This window comes from Octodon degus, unplaced genomic scaffold (genome assembly GCF_000260255.1).
Source record: "Octodon degus isolate 3935 unplaced genomic scaffold, OctDeg1.0 scaffold00035, whole genome shotgun sequence".
NCBI lineage: Eukaryota > Metazoa > Chordata > Mammalia > Rodentia > Octodontidae > Octodon > Octodon degus.
Genome location: NW_004524611.1, coordinates 13,210,832 through 13,233,175, shown reverse-complemented (window position 1 = coordinate 13,233,175; position 22,344 = coordinate 13,210,832). Strand labels below are relative to the sequence as shown.

At 58.3% G+C, this 22,344-nt stretch overlaps 1 protein-coding gene across 1 annotated transcript; it reads left to right on the top strand.

The window, feature by feature from the left end:
• The first annotated feature begins 6,155 nt into the window (after positions 1–6,155).
• On the top strand, positions 6,156–21,414 carry Tmem270 (transmembrane protein 270). Its single transcript, XM_023714311.1, has 4 exons — positions 6,156–6,230; positions 7,218–7,574; positions 7,693–7,916; positions 21,228–21,414. The coding sequence occupies exons 1-4, from the start codon at positions 6,159–6,161 to the stop codon at positions 21,412–21,414; spliced, it is 840 nt and encodes a 279-aa protein (XP_023570079.1). The 5' UTR covers positions 6,156–6,158.
• Positions 21,415–22,344: the final 930 nt, after the last annotated feature.

Genomic DNA, 22,344 nt, shown 5'->3' with positions numbered 1-22,344 from the left:
GAGAGAGAGAGAGAGAGAGAGAATTTTTTTGAGATAGGGTCTCTTCAAATTACTAAATTGTCATGGCTCATCCCATCTCACCCTCCCAGAGTGCGGAAATTAAGGTGTGCGCTTAACTTTTGCTTTGCATTCATAATTTAAATAGTCACATGTAGTGGGTGGCAGGCTGGCTGAGGTACTGGACGGTGCTGGGAGTCCTGGCGCTCAGTTTTATCTGGAGTTGCAGAAGCCTCAGCGTCGCCTTGGGTTCCTCCAGGAGCGGCGCTGTGGGCAGCCTGTTGGGAACATCCCCAGCCTACCGCTCTGCACCTGCACAGTCAGCTTGCCGGCGATGGGCACCCAGACTCTGGGCGTCAGCGCACGCTCCAGGGGCTTTCTCTGCAGCCACACTCTGAGAAGCAGCGCTGGCCCATGTGATCCGTGAAAGGCTCGGTTTATTTCAGGGGCTTGGCACAGTATAGGGGCTGCCACAGCGCTACGGGCTGTCTGTAGAGGCTTGGGTGAGGGACGTCATTGACCGGAAGTGGTCGCTCCGGTGGAGCCTGAGACCCAGGTGGCTGCTTGGAGCAGCGTCCCCATCCGCCTGTTCAGGACCAACTGTGACAAGAACAGAACAGGAAGTAAGCTTTCATGACATTAGGCTGCTGAGATTTTGGGGTTCTTCAAATGCAACATCCTTCAGTTTGATTAATGCAATCATCCTTCAGTTGATTAATGCAAAAAACACAAGAGAGGAAGGCAGGTTGGGGTGACGAGGATATGGACGACTTAGGGGTGCTAAGTTTGAGGTGTCTCTGCAGTGCCTAGGTGAAGAAGCTCAAGATATATTCCCTCACTCTGCCTCTGCCTGTCTTTTCCTGTTACTGGGTTTGAATCCAGGGACTTTCCCCTGAGTTACATCCCCAGCCCTTTTTTATTTTGAGACAAGATGTCCTTGAGTTGCTAAGTTGTCCATGCTGGACTCCAATGTGCCACCCTCCTGCCTCAGCCTCACAGAGTGCTGTACTACACGTGCATCACCACGCCCTGATGCAGGACTCTTTAATGCCAGAGACTCGAGCAAGGGCCGGGGTGGGAGTGTGGGAGGGGGAGGAGGGGGAGGCTGTGCTGGGGACAGGCTGACAGTGCTGTACATAACCTTGGTGATGGAGGCCCCTAGCAAAGGTGAGATCGCAGAGCCAGGAGGGGACATGGGACCTCACCCCCCCCCCCAGGGCAGATGGAGGAAGAGAGGCTGGGGCACAGCAGGGAACCAGAGGGAGGCAGCTGGTGCCCAGAGCAGGTCATATGGAAGACAGCAACAGCCAGCGTTGCCCAGTATTGCAAAAGGGGTGAAAGATGAGAACTGAGGCCTTGGGTGGCGTGGGTGTGGATGTGTGGACACACCTGGCCGGTGTAGGTGAGTGCTCTACTTCTGGGCTTGGTCCTCAAACCTTTCCTGTTTGATGCTGGAGAGGAGGGTGGGCTGCAGGGGGAGGGCACCCTGAGTCCTCCCCAGGACCCACACAGAGCCTGGCACAAATGAAAGTGAATGTTCCCGTGTTTAGCACGGGGATGGCGGGTTTCCCAGGCACAATAACTACCAGCATTTGGTTTCCTTAACAACTTGACTTCCTTCCTTCCTTCCTTCCTTCCTTCCTTCCTTCCTTCCTTCCTTCCTTCCTTCTTTCCTTCTTTCGCAGCCCTTTCCTCTTTGCCTCCTTTCCTTCCTTTCCTCCTGGCAATCACACCAGCACCCTGGAGCCAGGGCCACGCCTTGCTGGCTTGCCCCTTCTGCCAAGCTTCGCACCCAGAGCACCAAAGTGATCCGTACTTGGCCACTGGGGCCAAAGCTGCAGTCTCGGTGATGGTGTGGGAAACTCCGATTTCCAGTGCTGCCTGCCGAGAGCCACACCTGGTCTGCCCTGGTCCTGAGGCAGGAGGCACAGTGAATCCCCGTGCATAGATGTAAATCACCGGACACCTGCCCAGCTGGGCTGGAGCAGAGAGCTAACCTTCCAGTCTGGAAGAGGGGAGAGGATGGCCAAGAAGATGCCTGCTGACTCCAGCCCTTGAGGAAACATTTGGGGAACCCCAGCCTGGGACTTCCACTGCATCCTGGTGGCTACAGGTCACTTAGCCACGCCCAGCCAGGGTGGACGCCCCAGGCTCGTGGCTCCTTCAGTCAATGGCTGCTTCTTGGGCAGGGCACACACAAGTGGCCCCAGAGTGGCTCCTCCAGAGACAGCTCCTCCAGAGACAGCTCCTCCACAGACAGCTCCTCCACAGACAGCTCCTGGGCTCTGTGGGGACATGATTTGCCATGGAGGACATGGGAGGGAGCTAGAGTTTCTGGCTGTCCCTCTGCTCCTCCGTGCGTGGACCCCAGTAGCTTCTCCCCTCCTGGGGTGCAGTCCTCATCTTAGCAGGAGCCGTGTTGGGCCTGCGCTGGGCCTGCTCTGGCGCTCAAGCCTTTGGCTATTCCCTTTCTGTCTTTAGTCACTCTAGCCCTAAGCTTCAGGAACCCAAAGCTACCTGTGCTTTTGTTGAAAATATCTGGGGTCGACCAAGTGGCGCAGCAGGGGCAGAAGTTGAGGGACAGAAAGAACAGTAGTTTTTGGAGGGGTTCTAGAGTACCAAGTCCACTGTTCCAGTCCAGTCACTATTATCCGATCTTGCAGATGTTGCCATGTGCTGCAGGAGGGCGTGGTCGAGGTGGCATCATTGCCAGGCTGTGACGGGCAACACAGGCAAGATAGAGATGCTGAAGGGTGTGGGCTGGGGGAAGGCAGGATTTGAGGTCTGGAGTGGGGTGGGTGGGCGCGGGCGTGGGAGTTTGGGGGTCCACGGAGAATCTTCTGAACACCGTGTCAGAAGAGCCGGTCCTCAGGGGCTGGAGTAGCAGGGGCCAATTCAGATTTCAGTGCCGGCAGGTGGGGGTCAGAGAGCCCCAGGCCGGGGCTATGCGCTCGCCATGCCCTGCTGAGAAGCTGCTTTCTGGTCACAGCCTGGCTCATTTTCTTTGGCCTGACATATGAAACCCCACACCTGGTGGGGTGAGGCAGCAGCGTCTTACTGTGTCACCCAGGTTGGCTTCAAACTCATAGAAACTCCTGCCTCAGCCTCCTGAGGGATGCGATCACAGCCCTGTGACACTTTGCCCTGCAAAATCTGTAGCTTTTGTGCTGAAGTCAGTGTGGTGCTGCTTTCGTGTTTACACTCGGCAAAACGTCACCTGAGCACTCGCTGCGCACAGCATTGTGGACAGCCCTGCCCTCTCCTCTGCCCCCCTCCCCATGCTCCTGTTTGTTCTTTCCCGCTTCCTTCCGCCCTGGGCACTGCACGCGGCTGCTCCAGGTTCACACACTGCATCTTTGTGACCGCACTGGCTACATCTCACCCCCTTTTTGCAGATCTCTGATGGCTCGGGCCCCGTGCCTTTGTCTGACCTTAGGATGCTGTTCAGAGCAAGGCCGAGGTCTTCCTTCCTTCCTTGTGTATCACCTTTGGGGGGAACTTAAGCCTTCATCTCCCTGTCACCTCTTCCCAAACAAGGCTATGAGGACATTTTGCCCCTAGCTTGCTTCGGTACCCTCCCCCCACGGTGACTGTCGAGGAGGAACCTGGTGTGAGTTCTGCTCTGTGCCCCAACAGGGCATCTGTGAGCTGGGGTGAGGCTGGGCACTCGAGCACCCACCCTTTCCGGGAATCCAGGCTGCTTCCCAGCCAGTTCGCTGCCTGCTCATCAGGCGTCTCTGGGCAGGCAGTAAGCTCTCGGGGACTGGGCCAGTGGGAGGGGAAACTGTCCCATGGAGCAGAGCGACAGAGCACAGTGAGGCTGAGGGTTTCTTTGATGAATTCAGCCTCCCATGTGTGTTTAACAAGCACCCTTGTTCAGTAGATTTTTTCCCTTTCTTTCTCCCCCCCACCCCCCACTTTCCTCTTTTGTGCTGTGACACTGAACCCAGAGCCTTCACACTGAGCTACATTCCCAAGCCTTATTCTGAGACAGGGGCTCATTAAATTCCTAAGTCACTCAGGAGGAGCCTGAACTGGTGACTCTCCTGCCCCAGCCTCCAGAGTGCTGAGACTCCGGGCCTGCGCCACCTCGCCGGGCTGACTAGATAATCTCGTACCCAGAGGATCCTGCAGCCGGGCAGTGGCCCACAGACCCCTCGGCGTGCCTTCCGCGTCCGCTGAGCGGGCGCGATGGTGTCTGAGCTCACTTGGATCCGCATTCCACCCCGCTTACTAATTTTACGCGGTTGACCAAGTTCTAAGCTTATTGACTCCCCGCCCGGAAGGGGGGCGACAACCCGTGCACCACTTCTATTTACTTGAGGTGAGAACATTTAAAATCTACTCTCTTGGCAATTTTCTTTCTGTTTTCGTTTTTATGAGGCAGGGTCTTATTATGTAATAAGAGAAAACACGGTGGAGATTAGAGTTTGACTTGTGGTGTTTTTTTTTTTTTTTTTTTTTTTTTTTTTTTGTGGAACCGGGGATTGAACTCAGGGCCTTGAGCTTGCCAGGGAAGCGCTTATTCCACTAAACCATCTCCCCGGCCTCACCGGTGGAGATTAGAAATGAAATGAAATTTGGGAGAGGGGAGGAGAGAGGAAATAGAAAAAGATCAAGATGAGGTATGTACATATAGCAGTTCCCCCGTGTGTTGATTATGTATATTAATATATATGTAATAAAAAGGAAAAAATTATAAAGGAAAACAAAACTGAAGACAGAGGAAATGAAGTTTTAACACTGGAATATGAACTAAAGGGGTGTTATCATTTCTCAGTGGATCTACTTTCAGCAACCAAACACGATGGGACCTGCATAGGGGGCGCCCCTGGAGGGGCACCCTCATTACTGCGGTTACAAAAAGGGGTGAAAACTTTACAGCGCCTCGCCTTGGTGTCTGCTGTCCCCTCGCGGCTACATGGCGGTACTGCACCCGTGGCGCCCTAGGGCTAGAAAGAGACTGTGACCCCGGGCTTGGGCAAGAATCTCCACCTAGGTAGGCGCCTGAGGAGTGGCCCACCAGGTTTTGTGTGAAGCAGTGGTAAGGGAATCCTTACACAGTCCTGTCACCTTCCAAGGTAAAACTGCAAGGTCACAGAGATGACCTTTTCCTGGTGCTGTGGGACAGAAAGGAGGCCTGGACTGGGAGTGGGGCAGCTTCAGAGTGAGGGACCTAAATTGGGTGGGTAGGGCCTGTCACCTCCTGCAGGGCTCTACCCTGCCTGTGGGGCGGGTGGGGGGCGCTCAGGGGCAGGTAAGGCCCCCAGCCCTGATCACAGAGAAAGCTGGGCTGGACAATCAGGCTGGAGGGGAGGGAACACGGCTGGGTTTGGCTGCAGGGTACTGAGCTGGCTTGGGGGAGTCCGGCTTCCTGGGCCTGTGTTCCTCCTGTCTCTTGTCCACTGGCCACCATGGGACAGCACTCCATGTGCACCTGGCCCAAGCCCCTGGGCCCCTGACTGTGCCTCCCCTGCGCTCCTCTGTTCCCTCCTGGGCTGGGTTACAGCTGGGTCTTCTGCGTTTCAGCATGCAATGAGTGGCCCTTTATCCAGCCTGTCTCTGACACCACCTCAGAAGGCAGGGAATCTCCCTAGGGGCAAAAAGCTGCCGGCTTCCTGTGCATCCTAAAGATTTGCAGCTGAGTGAGGTGGTCCAGGTGTAATCCCAGTAATCTGGGAGGCTGAGGAAGGACTACTTCAAGGACAAGCTCAACCTGGGCAATTCCACTGTGCGGAGGGCCCTTTTCATGTGCTGTGTATTGTATTTGGTTTCTTCCTGCCTTGGCCTCTGTTCCAATCCTCCTCTCAAGTGGGGGCCTCTAAGTTGTGCTCTGCTCTTTCCCAGGAGTGTTCTGCCAGAGTGAGCCCCAGATGCCCAAAGTCAAATCCTGCCCTTGGATTTGCCACTGCAGGCGCCCTTCTACCCCACCCCTGCATACCAGGTCTCCTTCACAGCAAGGGCACCTGAGCTCAAGCCCAGGGCCCTCTGGGGAAGGTGTCAGAAGGGAACTCGGCTGAGCAAGGCCAGGCCTGGCCTGATCCCCAGGAGGAACCAGGGAATGGGTGCTTTTGTGGCAGTGGGGGTCCCCGCGGTAACCTGGTCACACCCCACAGCTTCTGTGAGGTCACCCAGCCCCTGCCAGCTGGAGGAAGCCAGTCATGGAGGCTGTGGCAGGGGGCAGAGCCAGCCTCTCTGAGGTCCTGCTGCAGGGTGCCAGGCTCTGGGCGCTGGTGAGTGAGCACAGTGCTAGAGAAGGCACCGTGCTGCCCTGGGTCACCTCCCAGCTGCTGGACCCCAAGGGAGCATCTGTACCCGAGCCATGGTGCCAGTGTTTCCCTCTGTGGCTTAAGTGTTGCCCCTCCCAACTGTCTTTTCAAAGACACAGTGTCTAGTGGTTCAGAGCGCACCTCTAATCACTCCCTGCCCTGGGCCGAGTCACCAGGAGATGGTCCTCGAGTCTGCTTCTGTGGGACAGAAAGGAGAGAGAAGCTGGGTGTGGTGGGGCAGGCCTGTGACCACAGCACTGTGGGAAGAAGCTGAGGCAGGAGGATCACAAGTCTGAGTCAGCTGGAGCAACTAAGAGAGATGCTTCTCACAGAAGGGGAACTGGGGCTCCCTGTGAGGGCTCTGAGCTTAATCCCTGGATTGGCTGTTCCATCCTTTTGCAGAATTGGGGATTGAACTCAGGCCCTTGTGCTTGCCAGGGAAGCGCTTATTCCACTGAGCCAGCTCCCTCGCCCTGTTCCATCCTTTTGTTTTTTTTTGTTTCGTTTCATTCTTTGCTATGTAGCTCAGGCTGGTCTTGAGCTCTCTTTGCAGCCAGGCTGGCCTTGAACTCACAGCTTTGGGAGTGCTTCGGATTACAGGTGTGCGCCACCACATCTGGCAGCTGAGCATTCTTTAGCCCATGTGACTCTGGACAAGTAACATCCCTGCTGAGCCTGTTTCCTGTCCTGTAGAACTTCTCTGGTTGGGTCACACAGGCTCTTCCAGTGTCCACCCCCCAACATCCTAAGCCAGGTTCTGAGCTCCTCCCAGCACCCCATTGCTGGCTTCCTCCTGGACTCCTCAATCTCCTTCCTTCCCACAGGGCTCCCCCCACCTTGGCCCTGCTAGCCAGGCCTATGGAGGGGCAAGCAGCCCACCTGAGTCCCCCAGTGTCTTCCAGAGCCCAGGTGGGGGGCCCTGGGTGACACCAGTATCCCCTTCTCCCCTAGCTGGTGCAGAATCGCCTGCACCTCTACAGGCTCCTGCTGCTGAAGATCGCAGTCTTCCGGGGCTGGGTGGTGGGACTGTCCCAGGAGGCCTGGGGCCCAAGCTATGCGCCCACCCACCAGCTGCCTGGGGACACTGTCTGTGCCCTGAGCCAGCGGGCTCTGCGGATAGGGCTGGTGCTGCTGCTTTGTGGACCCCGGCTGGTGGGCGTGGCTGGGCTGGGCCTGTGTGTGGCTGCCTGGAGGGGCCTGCTCCGGTCCTGTCTGCACAGCCTGACGCTGGTGGCCTTGCTGTCATTACTGCTGGCCTGGAGGCTCTTCCGGAAGGCCCAGTGCTTCCTGGGCTGCCTGTACCGCCAGGTGGGTGGGCAGAAGTCACCAGACTATGGAGGGCGGGCCTGGGGCTGGGCCCTGAGCTCCTTGGGTCGGGCCCTGGGCTCCTGGGATCACCTGATTGTCCCCTGCCTGCCCCTCCTAGGCCCTAGTGGGGAGCCACATGGTGCTCAAGCTCCTGGCACTGCCAAGATGTCTGTGCTGGCACCTGGCCTACAGCATCACCTGGACTACCTGCCTGGCCTCCCACCTGCTGCAGGCGGCTTTTGAGCACACGACCAAGCTGGCCCAGGCCCAGGGGCCTTCAGGATCCTTATCCAGTTGCCTGCTCCCTGCGTTGCCCTCTGCCTTCGAGGGTCGGGTCCTATTGCAGGAGCCCAGGAACCCTGAGCAATAAATGCTTCCCATCATCCTCTCCAGGACTGCATGGGTCTATGGCCTGGTTACCCCACTTCCTGCTGTGCACACTCCCACATTCCGGGGCTGCTCTGGAAAGGAAATCAGACCCTATGCACCTTCCGGGTGCCACGTAGCAACCATCTCAGATGCTTTGGGCATCGTTTGATTTAAACCTAGCAACGCAGGCATCTGGCTTGATTGGCAGCACTTTACAGATGAGACGATAGAGCCTCGGAGTTGGACTTTCCCAGGGACGCAGTAAATCCAGGGAGTGTGAGCCCCAGGCTCCAGGTCTGGTGTTTCCCAGAGCTCCTCCTTGGTTGCAGTCCATGGCCCTGGTTTCCCTCATTGGTGAGGCTTAGAAGTTTAGGGGAGATGGGCAACTGGAGACTCTGACCTCTGGGGGGTGCCAGGGCCTCACATTTCACAGATGTAGAAAATTCTTTTAAGTAGTTCGTTCTGAGCAAGCTTGCAGCTAGGCCATCCACTTACCCATAGCAGCTACTCATCCACTGATCTACTCACTCCCAAGCCATCCAAAGACCATGCATCCATGCACTCACCCACCCTTCCATCCATCCCCACACTATCCACAGAAACAGCCACCTACCCACCCATCCACCCATCAATCTGTCCATCCGTCCAATCCGTCCATCCATCTGTCTTTGTTGATTATCCACAGAGCATCCACCCAACTCACCCCCATAGTGAAGTGCCCTCCCTTCCCTGGGGGTGTGGATGCCAAGAGCGGCTATCTCCACACACCCCTTCCCTGTAAGCCAGGACAGTATCCACTGGAGTAGTGGTGGATCCTCAACCCTGGCCCCTGCCAGTGATTTTGCTGGTTTTGTGGGAAGCAGCATCACCCCCACTCCCCTCCAGGCCCAAAGGTGGGGTCCAGAGCTACTGGGCAGCAGGTGAGAGGAGGGACTAAGCATGGGGGGTGATTGCCCCACACTGTGGTGCAGTGGTCTGGGCTTTACTTGCTGGGCTGTGTCCTGGGCAGGGCCCAGGCTGTATTCCAGGACGTAGGCTGATGCTCTGAGTCCTCACTGGGAGAGCAGGAACCTCCAAGCAAGGGGGCGTGAGTCATGCCCCAAGGGGAAGCCTCACCCCACCCTGCTTCCCTGTGTGACCCTGGTGGGCCTTAGTTTTTCTATAGTGTGGGGTGGGTGGGTGACCCCTGGCGAGAATCACCAAGGGGGAGCTCATGCCCAGCCAGCACTCTGAATGTGCCAGGGGGCAGTGGCTTGGGCTGGCACCTGCTGTGTGTGGCCCCGTCATAGGGCTCTTGTGCCAGCTGAGCTAAGACTTCTCCCAGACCCCCAATAGCACCCACCCCCTTTTATTTTTGCATTACATAGGATTGAACTGGGGTCCTTCCCACTGAGCTATATCCCATGCCTATTTGTTTAACCTTTCCAGACAGGGTCTCACTGTGTCACTAAGTTGCTTGGACTGGGCTCCAATTTGAGATCCTCCTGCCTCAGCCTCCCAGGGTGCTGGAATGACAGGTGTTCCCAGCTCAGCACCTTGGCATGCTGGGGCCAGGATGAGCAAGGGAGGGAAGTCAGGATCCACCCTCAGTTGTGGCTCAGGACAGCGGGCAGAGCTAAGGCAGGAAGTATTGGGCTTTGATCCCGTGCCTATAATCTCTCAGCTGTGCGGCCTGGACAGGCTGCAGTACTTAACCCAGGGAGCCTCAATCTCCCTGGCTGTGAGAGGACACAGTCAAGGTACCTGGCGTCACTCGGAGATGCTGCCCAGTCTTCTAGGGCTGGTGCAGAGGCCCATGCTGGTACCCTGAGGCCCTCGGCCCTCTCCCAGACTTTCCACCTTCCAGGGGCCGAGACTGGGCAGTGTGTCCCTCTCAGGCCTGAGAGTGTGGAGCAGGCTGGGCCTGTTGAGGGTGGGGGGCTGGCAGGCCGGCCAGCGGCTCCACGCAATCTGTCTGCTATGCAGCCCGGGCCTGGCCTGTATTTATTTATGCTGAGCGTATATTTATATCAGCTCCTTTCTCATTAATAGGGCAGGAAATGGCTGGAATTGTTACATACCTGGCGGCCCAGGGGTCCCGCCTGGCCAAGACACACAGGGCCCTGGCTGCCCCTCTGTGGTGTCGTGGGGCCCCCTCCTCAGTCCCTGACCCTTCACTGATCCCCGGCTCCCGACCCCATCTGACCCCAAGGAAAGCAGCGTGTTGGAGCAACATGGGGCAGATTGGAGTGGGGGAGCCGCTGGCAGAACCATGGGAATTGTTGCACAAGGCACAAGGGTCCCTGGATTTGGGGCTGAGACCCTGGCACCCTGGGAGAGAGGAGCCTCCTTCCAGAGGAGGGAGTCTGGGGACAAGGGGCCCCCGCTTCTCTCCCTCCTTCCCTCTTTCTTCCTCTCCCTCTCTCTCCCCAGGCCCAGCTCTTGGGCCTGGCCCCAGGTGGGGCTGCCAGAGCAGAGAGGCGCGGCCCCCTTCCCAGGGCGCTTGCCTGAGATAGCCTCAGCCACCCCACCCAGCCCAGGCCACAAGGCCAGGATGGGGTTAGAAGGTGCACAGGACACCCGATGGCCCCTCGAGTCACCCATCCTCTCAGCAGGGGCCAGTGGCTGCTGTTCCCAGAGGCCCTCTGTGGGTCTGGGGCTCCTGTGGTCTAGCGGGCTTGACCTCTGACTTGTGACCTCTGCCACCACTGTAGCCACCAGGCTTGGAGCCCACAGAGAAGTGGGATCTGCTGAGGGATCCGGGAGCAGCTGGCCTGGACAAGCTCCTGGGACCAACCCAAGGCTGATCCAGGCCTGGGCTCCTGGGCATCTTCCAGGGAACCTCACATGGCTGTGTGGGTTAGGGCAAAGGTGTGTCCCTCAAGACCCCTGGGGCAAGGCCCTGCCTCTTCCTGTCCCCTGTTCCCACCACCTGCAAAGTCAAAGCAGAGCCAGTGCTTACTGCCAGGCCTAGGGTGTCCAGGTCCTCCATCCTGAGTGTCTGAGAGTGAGATTCTGTGCCCCAACCCTCTGCTCCTCTCAGAGTTCTTGCCTGTGTTTGGCTGTGTGGCCCTCGCTCTACAGCGAGAGTTCTTCCTGGCTCTGCTGGCTCCTTAGTCTGAGTTTTTGGGTCATATTTGTTTTATTTTTCTTTTGCATAACCAGGGACTGACCCCAGGGCCATGCACCCTCTTCACTAAGAGTCTCTCTATGGAGTTCAGGCTGGCCTCAAGCTTGCTGAGGTCTTCCTGCCTCTGCCTTAAGTACTGGGATCACAGGTGTGTGTCATCACGCCCAAGGCCTTATCACTGAGCTATATCCTCTGTCCCCCCCCTCGCCTTTTTTTGATTTTGTCTTGTTAAGTCACTGAATTGCTGGAAGGCAGGGCCTTGAATTTGTAATCCTCCTGCCTCAGCCTCCCAGAGCACTGGGATGACAGGTGTGCACCACCATGCCTGGCTTGAGCCTGAGTTTCCTTGAACTTCGAACCCCTTTTGGCCCAGGGGCTGGTGAGCTGTGTGAGTGGGGGTGCTGGGTCTGAGTAGAGTGAGGAGCCTCTGGGCCCTGGCCCTGCAGCCATCCTGCTACATCGCACACATCTGGAGAGTGTTCCTCCTTCAGCCTAGGTCCACATCTGGAGACCAAAGCCTGCTTGTCGGCGAAGCAGAGCATCTGGATCCCGAAGAGCCGCGGCTGGGTTAGCGCAGCCCATCTGGGCCTTCTCCATGCTGCTGCGGCAGGATGCTGGCCACACATCTGGAGGGCTGGAGCTGGGCTGGCTGCTGGCAGCTGCCCCACCTGGGGTCCTAGCTCGAGGCGGGGGTCCTGCATGCAGAGATCACTCTCCCGGCTGTCAGGATGACATGGCACTGAGCCCCTTTCTCAGGACCACCTTGGCAGCAGCTTCCTTTTAACCTGTGCTGGACTCACGTCCCGCGCCCTAGGTGCTGACAGCTGTCACTCTGCACAGCCCACCCAGCAGCAGCCCATTGGCCTCTCTTGAAAGAGTCTTGGGGACCTCCTGGGTTGTCGGCTGCACCCCTCCCAGGGGTCCATCTCCTGTCCCCCCTGGAGTGTCCTCCTCCTTCCTTCCTGGCCAACACCTGTGCTTGGCAGGGTGGGGCTGGCTACCACCCAGAGACCGAAGGATGGGAGAATCCAGCCCTGGGGCGGAGACCCATCAAGGAAGTGCCCGGGGTGTGCTGGCCTCACTGCTCTTTGGTGGGCTGGGAGCCCCTCTGACCTCAGCGGTCACCTGTGACCTCCAGGAGTGAAACTATGTGGGAGTCTGAGGTCATCGGCCCTCTGAGGTGGTGAGCACCCCATCATGGGGCGATCCAAGCTGGCGCAGCTGCTCTATGTCAGGAATGCGGCAGAGATCCTTCCGCAGGGAGCCCAAGGCTGTGAGACAACGGCTGGCACTGCTCTGCAACCCCAAGGTTCCAAGATTCTGGGTTCTGTTCTGCAGCCTCCTCAAGCATGGGCTTACGATGAAAGAAGGGTGAAGCAGGATGGGCCTGGGGCCAGACGCCAGGCACGCAGGGTGGCTGGGGGCGAGGGGGGGGCACGCGCTGGGGAAGCAGAGTGGCCCGGGCACCTGGGGCCTCTGCAGTGTGGCCTCGCTCCAGGACTACACAAGGCCCAGGCTGTGCTCTTCAAGCCTGCTGATCCACGTCCCGTCGCTGTCCAGCCTTATCGCAGCATCGGAATCCTGCATGGCTAAACCTCCAGCCCAGGGCCCTGGATGGCAGGCAGCAGAAACCACTGCGCTGCGTGTGTCCCTCTCTGCCTCCCTGCTGTGGAAAATGTGAGTCAACACCATGCAGATCCGAGATACAAATAACAAATAACCAGGCTGAGTCCTGATGGAGGCCTCTCTGTGGACCAGATGCCCTTGTGGGGGCTCCACTGAGTCCATGGCTTTCAGCTGTCCCATGAGAAGTGTAGCTCAGCAGCCCATTTCACAGATGAGGAAACTGAGGTGCAACAGTGCTTTGCTGCCTGCAGAGCCCACGACGTTCACCCCTCTCCCACTGCTGCCTCTCTACAAGCTGGGGTGGCTTCAGGCTTTCCAAAGCCCGGTCTGGCATCCCTGTGACCTGGCTGTTGCTGTCGTCTCCCTGGCCCATGGGGGTGGCTATGATGACAGGTAAAAGAGCACAGCGTCCCTGCAAGGTGGTGCAGGGATGGGGGCTAGGTCACAGGGCATCCTGAGGGTTCTTCGGGCAGGGGACGCAGCAGGGACGAGAGAGCACTCAGGTCATACTTCCCAGGGTCTCTGGCCTGGCTCAGTCAGGGAGGCTGGGGAGGAGGGAGTAACATGGGTTTCTTCCTGCAGTCCCAAGGCTGTCCTGGGCGCTCCAGCCAAGAAGCTCAGGCAAAGGCGAGGAGGCTGAGAGGAACTTGACTCGGCTGTGGTACTGTGCTCATAGTCAGGGAGGATGGCTCCTGCTGGAGGCCCAGGGACAGGAGACTGGTCCTCCAGGTAGCCTTGACTACCAGTCCCCACAATCTGTCTCACCCGGGGCCATCACCATGGCCTTGATTGGTGGCTTGCAGGGTGCCGGCCTGGGCTGAGGTTTCTTATTTTTTATTTTTTGGTATTGGGAATAAAATTCAGGACCTCGTGCTTGCCAGGCAAGCACCACGCCAAGGTTTCCTGATGTGCTCTGGGTGGTTAGGTCTGCAAAGACAAGCCAAGGCTGTGGGTTCTGCTGCCAAGCCTCACCGGGGTGGCCATAGGCTTGCTCCATTCATGTCTCCATGCATGAATAGTGGTGTCCCCGCAGCCAACCCGACCCTGGACAGAGGAGAGGGGCCAGCCTTGGGTGGTGAGGACAGCTTTCCCCTGCTTACATTCCCTGAGGCCAGATGAACTGAGGTAGAGGGGGTTGACCATTCTCTCAAACCTCAGCCTCTTCTGGAAGCCCTGGGGCCAGGCGCTGGGCCGGGGAACAGGAGAGCTTGCTTGGCCTAAGTTCTGATTGTGCTATCAGCAGGCCCAGTATGTGGGGTCACTTACAACATGCCCTGGGCCTCAGTTTCCACCTCAGAGGAATGGGCTGAACTTGGGACATGGACTGACTTGCCAACTCTCCCCTGGAGAGATCATACCCCTTTCCTTGGTCTCCCAAAGCAGCAGAGTCCCTAGGCTGGTCACCTGAGCTGTGACCATGTCAGTCTCCTGAATGGGACTTGTTAGAAATCCAGAGAGAGGAAGGGGGTCTCCCTGCCAGGTGTGGAGGCCTGTAAGTTTATTGGGGAATGAACTCTCCCAAACAAATCAGGCCAGTCAACAAACAGGTGCCCAAAACAACAAAGATTACGAAACCCAGATCGAGGGAAAGAGGCCACCAGAAGCCTCTCTCCAGGACAAGGGGCCGTGAAATGGGGCCAGGCCTGTGGGTCAGAGCCTGTTTGGCCGGGACTATTTTTGTCCTGTCTGGGGGTGGGGGGCTGATGAAATCGCCACTGCTTTTACCAAAACACTTTCCCCTCCATGTGGTTCAGATTCATTGTCACTTAACTCATCACTCATGGCCTGGAGCCGCAGCCCCTCCCCCTCCAAGAAAAAGACAAAAACACAGCGTCTGGCAGGAGGGCGGGAGAGGTGGGCGTGAGGGCCCATGACAGACAGGCTGGCTGCTGTGACCTCAGCTGCCCCCACAGCCTTGCCTGTCGCAGCCCCAGGGTCTTCTGAGGCCAGCAGGGCCAGTCGCTGTGCAGCCCCTGGAATCAAGGCGGGAGCCCAGGGTCACCAGCATCTTCCCCTCCTGGAAGCTCCCCATCCTACAGGTCCGCACACAGGAACATGCAGGGGTCACCCCAGTGTCATAGGCAGGTGGTGGTGTGCACCCTGGCAAGGAGGGGCCAATCTTCTGTTCTTGATGAAGACTTGGCATGCGTCACCTCAGCGGGACAGATCAGAGAGACAGGGCAGGGCAGCGGGGTGGGGAGGCACTGGAGGACATCTGAGATTTCCATAAGCTGGGGACAGCCAGGTGCACAGTGACACAAACCACCCCAGTACTCAGAGGCTAAAGCAGGAGGATTGCCATGTTCCAGCTCATCCAGGGCAACTTAGCAACCTAGGGAGATTCTCGGAAGGTGGAAGTCCATGCAGAGGCTCCAGGATCTGCCCCAAGTCCTGTGAAAATAAAGACAACTGCAGGACCAGGACCTCTGGTTTTGTGCACTGTGCACTGACCCTTCCATGCTAGAGTGTCACAGTTGTGGCACACTGGGAAATGGGTGTCACCACTTCTGCACCTGTGTCCGAGCCCGTAGCTCAGCTAACTCACAGCTGATGGTTCTTGGGGAGCCAGCGGGGGCACAGGGCAGCACTTCCGATTCCTTGCATGCCTCTTTCTTCTTAGGGTGGGGGTCTCTCCATGGGCCCCCAAGAGCCAGCGCCCAGTTGGGCCAAGCACAAAGAGAATAATACTCTTTCCAATCAAGTCAAGTGCTACTTTTATTATTTCTGGGTCAGATTAACCCAGGCTCACTGGTTCTCAGGTAAATACAGTGTGGGCTTTGCATATTTCACAACTGGGGGCAAGACCTCCTTTGTGGCCCTGCCCTCCCCTGTCGCTCACCCACATGAACCCCTTTGGTTTGGTAACCCCCTGCTGGGCTGCCCCTCCAGCCTCCGTCTGCACAGGGTGGAGTCCCGGAGCTCGTTTTCCTGGGCAGGGCTGGGCAGTTCCTGGAGTGCAGGGCTGTTTGGGTACAAACATTTCCCTGTATTGTCCTGCTTCCCGAGGCAGCCAGGAGCAAGCAAGAGGGAGGGCGCTATAGTGATGTTTTCTCTCCTCACCCCAAAAGGACCAGAGCTCCCCAGGCTCTGGGGCTGCAGAAGGACAGAGTGGGATGCCCAGGTGGGCACAGTGGGGGTCAGCTGTAGACATGAGTTGGCCCTGGGAATTTGAGTCCAGCAAAGGACAGGGCTGGATGCTCCTGGGGCAAGCGAGCAGTTTCCCATCCCTCCTTGCTGCTGGACGGATGCAGGGCCAGCCTCATGCCAACTGAGGAAGCCTGTCCTTCCTCCGAGGCTCCTTCCTGACACCTTTCTAGGGAAAGTGGCTACAGGAACGGGTCTCCTAGAGGTGGAGAGAGAGGGGTCCACCACTGGGCTGCACCACTGTTCCCAGCTAACCGTGGGGTTTGTGGACCTGAAACATCAAGCCACCCAGCAGAGGTGGGGGCTGTGGGTAAAGTGCGTCTCCTTTTCCACTGAGGATTTGATACCGAGTGGCGCAGGCCACATGACATTGAGGTGCTGAGCTAGCGTGGAGATGCGGCCACACGATTTGTCCTCTCTTCCTAGGCCTCAAAGTGAGCTGGGACAGAGAGGTTAGACCGACCTTGTCTGTGTCTCTAACTTGTTTTGGAAACCCAAGCCAGAGTTAGGTCACCTGTGGCCAGTGTTGGGTGAGACCCAGGCAGCTGGGAAGCCGTCCAGCGGCTCCACAGTCCTGGAACAGGCACTCAGGCTTCAGGAGGGATCTGATTCCAAGATGAGGCTTCTGGGCTGAGTCAACAAGACTCAGAACATGCTGGGCTCTCACCCTGCAGCTTCCTGTCACCTCCCCACAGCTGGTGTCCCTGGACCCCATGGACTGGCTCAGCTCCGTGTTAGACTCTGGGTCCTGGCCCGGCTGGAAAGAGGGATTTCTGGAGGCGCCCAGAACAACCCCTGTTATTAGTATCCGAGCCAGTGTGTAATACTCAGGATGGGGGCTCTGGTCTCTTCCTCCGCTGTGTGATTCACCTTGAACCCCTCAGTCTGATACCAGGCTTCCCTAGCTCTTCCCTTCTGCCTGGTCGCAGGACTCAGGCCGTTGGGTTGCACCCATGTTCCTCTGAAGCTCTCCTGCTATCAGCTCGGCCCTTGAGTCTGGCTGAGCCCTGGCCCCACCTGCTGGACGCTGTCCTTGCAGGGCCAGGCGCCGAGCATCTGCTCCTTCCCAGGGGGCTGCTGCCTTCAAGGTTCTATTCCCAGGTGCACCCCTCCACTCTCCTGAGGGCTTGGGTATCCTAGGGGCAAGAAGGAAGCATCCTCCTTGGGTCTGAGTGAAAACCTCACAGGCCTGAAGTATACACACCACTGCCCTTTCATTTAGTCAGGCAAGTATACCTAGAGACGTCTGCTGAGCTGCTATGGTTGTACCTACAGTCCCAGTGCTCAAACCTGAACCGATCCGCATCCAATACCACAGATTGCCTGCCCAGCTCTGGGTTCCTGACCTGGCAGGTGTGGAGAATCAGACAGGGATCTGGGTCCTTGGATGTGCTGACCTGGGGACCACGCATGATCTGAGAGTGGCTGGCGCAACACAGGATCAGCTCCTAGTGTTGGGCCACAGGGCAAGGCTTAGAGGAGGACCTGGGGGGGCAGATGGAGGCCCATGGAGGTGGTTGGGGACATGGAGGCCAGGCCAGGCCCTGGGGTTAGGGGATGGGATAGGAGAGACTCAGCCGGAGGAAGCCTGGGGTGGTGCCGAGGCGGACTGGGCTGCCGCCCAGCGCACCTGACCCTGGGGCAGGGAACAATGGCCGCGTCTGTGCCTGCTGGCCGGCCGCCACTGCACATCTCTGTTTTCCTTCCCTGCCCTGGCTCCCAAGCCCTCCTAGCTCGTGCGCCTGCCTGGGCAGCCTGGCCAGTGCGTTCTTGCTGCTGTTCTCTCCCGCTCCGCTCTGCACTGCGTCTGGGCTGGGAACCGCAAGCACTTGGTCTCACCATGGTCTACGGGGCAAGCAGAGGCTGCCTGGGCCCCAGGCTGCTGACAGTGGCCACAGAAGGTGCCCCTCGGGCTTAGGGGCTCCCCAGACTCACCCATCACTCCTGCTCCAGCATCTGCAGCTACTGGGGCAGGCTTCCCACCCTGCACCCCACACAGGCTGTACCATGGTGGAGGAGGGAACTTTGTGGTCCTGTCCCCTCCCCTGGTTCCATTCTCCTTTCCATGCAAGACCTATGAAGATAGGGGGCCGGGGAGATGGCTCAGTAGAATAAGCGCTTCCCTCGCAAGTGCAAAGGTCTGAGTTCAACCCCTGGTTCCACCAAAAAAAGAAAAAAGACCTGTGAGGATCCATGTCCTCCAGGACAGCCCTACCCAGCCCCTTTCCTCTGTCCATACAGAGGGCCAGGCTGTGACCCCCTCTGATATACCCACAAAGGCTGGTGCTGGCCAGGGGACCCAACGTACTGGCTCATGGACACTGAGAATTCAGTGTCCTGAATTCTCTCTCCCAGGACCTGAGTGACCTCAGTGTCCCAAGGGTCTGGGGCCCCATCTGACAGCAAAGGGGCTGCCCATATGCTGCTGGGCCGAGGCTCTGCATTGGTGTCAGGTCGGGCCTGGGGGTGGGGTTAGAGTCACTGCTGACCTCGGGCCGGGCTCAGGGATCAGCCTGTATTTCCAGGTTGGAACTCAGTCAAGGGGTGGAGTCAGACGTTAGGGTAGTGTTGGGCCCAGGGCTCAGCTGGGACCCAGTCTAGGGTTGGGATCGGTGTAATTTAGAGCCCCAGTACTCAAGGCTGGTGTCAGACACAATACAACACAGCATGTGCGGGGGACAGTTCATTGTGTGGGGCTGATGGACACTGGCATATGCTGAAGGCGGCCGCTGTCCCCTCTCTCCTATATCTGTGTCTGGGGCTGTAGCCCACACCAGCTGGTCTCTGACTCCCCAGCTTCACAGAGCAGGATTAGAGCTGCTCTGTCACCTGCAAGGTGGAAAGTGCAGCAGCGCCCCCCCCATACGCCCCCCACAGCTAACTGTGACCCTCACAAACAGCGTTGATCTGACATGGCATGGCTGTAATACTGGGGCTCAGGCTCCGGGCCATGCTAGGGCGCAGGCATCCACGCAGGCCCCAAGGGCTCCCCAGCTCCTGCCCTGTCTCCAGCAGCCTATTGTCCCCAGCTTCCCACATTGGCAGCAGGCAGATCCAGGCACGGACAGTGCTCGGCCCGGGTCCCTCTCACACTCACTCAGCTCAGCCCCCTAATCTGGCCTCGTCCTGTCAAAGCCGCAGACACAAAAGAGAACCCGATTGACGTCAGGAGGGGCGCCCACAGGGCCTCTGTCTCTCCCAGAAGTTTGGCTCCGGTGTTCCATGCTGTATGTCTGTGGTTTTTAAAAGGTGAAAATGACCCCTGGCCTTCATTCTGTGTCTCCACCATAATAACCTGGTCAAGCAGAGGGTGGGTTCTGGAGTCCCTGGTCTCCCTGGCTCCAGTGTGCACGCATACCTCTTCTCCTGAGTCCTTCCTTCTGTCCCCAACAGCTCCTGGCCGCCTGGCCCTCCTGACCTCTTTTCCTGCTGAATGAGGCCCCTAGGTCGCCCTGGGTTTAATGGATTCCTTGATCTCAGCCTCCCCTAGAACCTCAGGCCCTGCGTTCCTCCCTCCGGTGGCCCCCACACCCATCCCAGGGCTTGGCACATAGTACGTGCTCAGTAAACCTTCCTAGGTCGGGGCAGATGGATTCCTCCTTCAGCTTCTCTGTCTGTCTCTGCTCACACTTTGCCCCGATTTGCTGATGCCCCCTGGTTTCTGACAACCTTCCTGTGGCTGCTGGGAGGAGCCAAGGAGGGGGCAGGCAAGGTTGCTCTTTGGGAGAGGCTGATTGTCAGGCCCTCGGTCAGCATGACCTGCCCTGGCCAGAGCGTGGACACTCTGTTTGCGCAGAGGACTCAGTGGCCAGGATTGCTCGGGGTCAGCACGGGGGCAGCAGGCTCATCTTGCCCCTCAATACCTGCCTGGGGACAAGAGCCTTCTCATGCCCCTGGGAGGAGGATGCAGAGAGGGGACTAACACCAGCTTCTTCCCTGACCCTTCCAGCTTCTGTAGCGACCTCACGATCACGGCTGCACTTGGTCCTGTGGTCATCTGGATTCACGGACAGTCCCTTCCCTGGGCCAGTTTTGGCCACGTCATGGACAGCCTGATGGTGGCCTCAGTTGTCTGTCTTTAGGACCATGTCTAGGCACGAGCACCGACCATCCCCAGCAACTTCTTCTCCCCGACCCTTCCCTGCTCCTGCAGCCCCTGGAACCCTGAACCTCATCCCTGGCCCCATCAGACCTTGGGCCCCACTCAGCCAGGAGCACCCTGTCTGCTGCCCTGGCCCCTCTTCAGGCACCCCACTAGGATTGGGGGGTCTCCTAGAGATGGGCAGGTCCAGGCTGCCCCAACCCAGTCCTCAGAGCACTGCCCCATACCTGTCTGAGTTCTAAGCCACTGCATGGCCAGGTGGGAGGTGACTTCTTCTATTCTAGTGGAGACACTAGGAGTTGGGGCAGGGAAAGGCAGGTGTAGGGTCGCGTTGGCAGCTGGAGCTCACCCCTGTAGCCTCTGATTCTGCTCTGCAGTTTTCCTTAAGTGGATCCACTGCTGCCTCTGCCAAGGGTCAATTGGCCAGCGTGCCATCCTTCTTCTCCCAGCCCTCTGAGCCTTGTGCCAACTGCTTCCTCCTACCCCCCCATTTCTCTGTTTCTCTGTCTCTGTCTCTGTCTCTCTGTCTGTCTGTCCCCACTTTGCCCACGAATAGAACGAAGGCTTTGAACCTGCTGGTTTCTGCGGCTCAGCTGTGGAGTTAGGATTTGTTTGGGGAGGCCAAGCCAGGGTTTTGGCGGCCTTCTGCCGCCAGCGGAGTGTCACTAAAAGAACTCAGGAACAGGGAGGTGGTGGTCTTGAGAATCCTGCTGCCATCCCCAGTAATTGTGTGGCCTCCAACAAATCCCATCTGAGCCCCGGTTTCTTATAAAACGGAGAAGCCAGCCAAGTCTGGCTGCCTCCAGGGGCTGTTAAATTCACCATGGCTTTGACAGTGTCTGCAGAGTTGGCCAGGAGTGTGCAGGTGGATATACAGAATCCGTCCCTTGCCTTGCAGCACTGCATGCAGCACTGGGCCAGGCGGGTGACCGCGCAGGCTCCCTGCCGAGGGAACGTGGCAGGTGTCTGGGTGCGACATCCCCAGGCGACTTGTGTGGGCAGCTTTCCCAGCAGTGCGTTCTCCATTCCCAGCCAGTCCTGCTGTGGGGACGGGACAGCCCCCCTGCCCATAGGAGGGGTCGGGGCCACTTGGCACGGGCCCAGGCTGGCCGGCCTCCCACCACATGTTTTGTTTGCAGAGTTTGGAATGTCCTGGGACGCAGCGCTCGGCTCCCTGGGGGACACGGTGGTGCCATCGCCTTGATCTCATTGCTGGACAGGTCTCTCCTTCATTCCAGCTCGGGACTCGGCAGGCTCCCAGCCACAGCTGCTGCCAGTCCGGGCCCGTCTGTGTCTGTCCCAGTTCTGGCAGCTTCAAGCCTGCAGCTGGGAGCCGGAGGACTTCCCAGGGGAGGCTCTTCCAGCCGGTCTGCGTGGGCTCTGGCCGTGCCGCCAACCCGGACCTCCTCATGTCTTCCCAGCTGCCTCCCATCACAGCCTCCTTTGCCCATGACCCCCTTTGCCGGGGCCCCGAGGACTGCTTGGAATGATGTTCTCAGGACCCAGAGTCTCGGGACAGCCCAGAGCGTGCCAGCTGCCCTGATTTCTGTTCCCTTTAGCAGGACAGGCTCTGTGTGGGGCGGGGCTCCTGCTTGGTGCTTCGGGGAGCCAGTGTCCGAGACATGGAAAGATTCTTGCACGGGTATCCGAAACATGCCTAGACTTGGGGGAGACATGCAGGGTGGATTAATTGCAGGATGATGTTGGGGGGAAGCCAGGATTCTTACTCAAAAGCTTTACCAGGCCAGTTTACAGCTCTGGTGCACCTGGTTCACACCATCGCTGCTGTCTGAGGTGGCTGGGGACTCTGATGCTGACCTGGGCCCATACGTCCAACTTGGGGCCCACCTGGCTGGAGAGGGTAGTACAGGTAGCCCTGCTGCACCCAAAACACAGGAAATCATGGGATGTATGTGTGCCACACACGTCGACTCTGGAAAGGCCTTGGTCTCTGATGGCCCGAGCACACACTCGTCTCATACTCTGCCACAGTGGGGGGGGGGCAGACAGTCACGGCCCACCTGGGCCCACCTGGCTGGGAGGTCAGTCAGGGACACTGTGGCTGTGCAAAGACAGATCCTCGCTGGGTGGGGGACCAAGCCCTGGACAGTCCCCTGTGGTGTCCTCAGCTGGGGCAATCCCTGCCTGATGTAGGTCAGCATCCACCCCAGGGATTTAGGCAAACTCTGTTCTTTCCACACCATTAATGAGGAGCCTAAAGAAGTCAGTCCCTCTGGACATCCCCCCAGCCCCTGGCGGCCTGGCTGGGGCCGCTAAGATTCCCAGTGTTTATGACCTCCCTGGCCCTGCAGACAGACTCCTCTCTCTAGCTGTTGGAATTAATTTTGTGAATCAGAAAAGGGGGGGCCATGGCCTGCTGGAATCCAGGACGATGACATCCCTGCCTCCCCCTGTGGCGA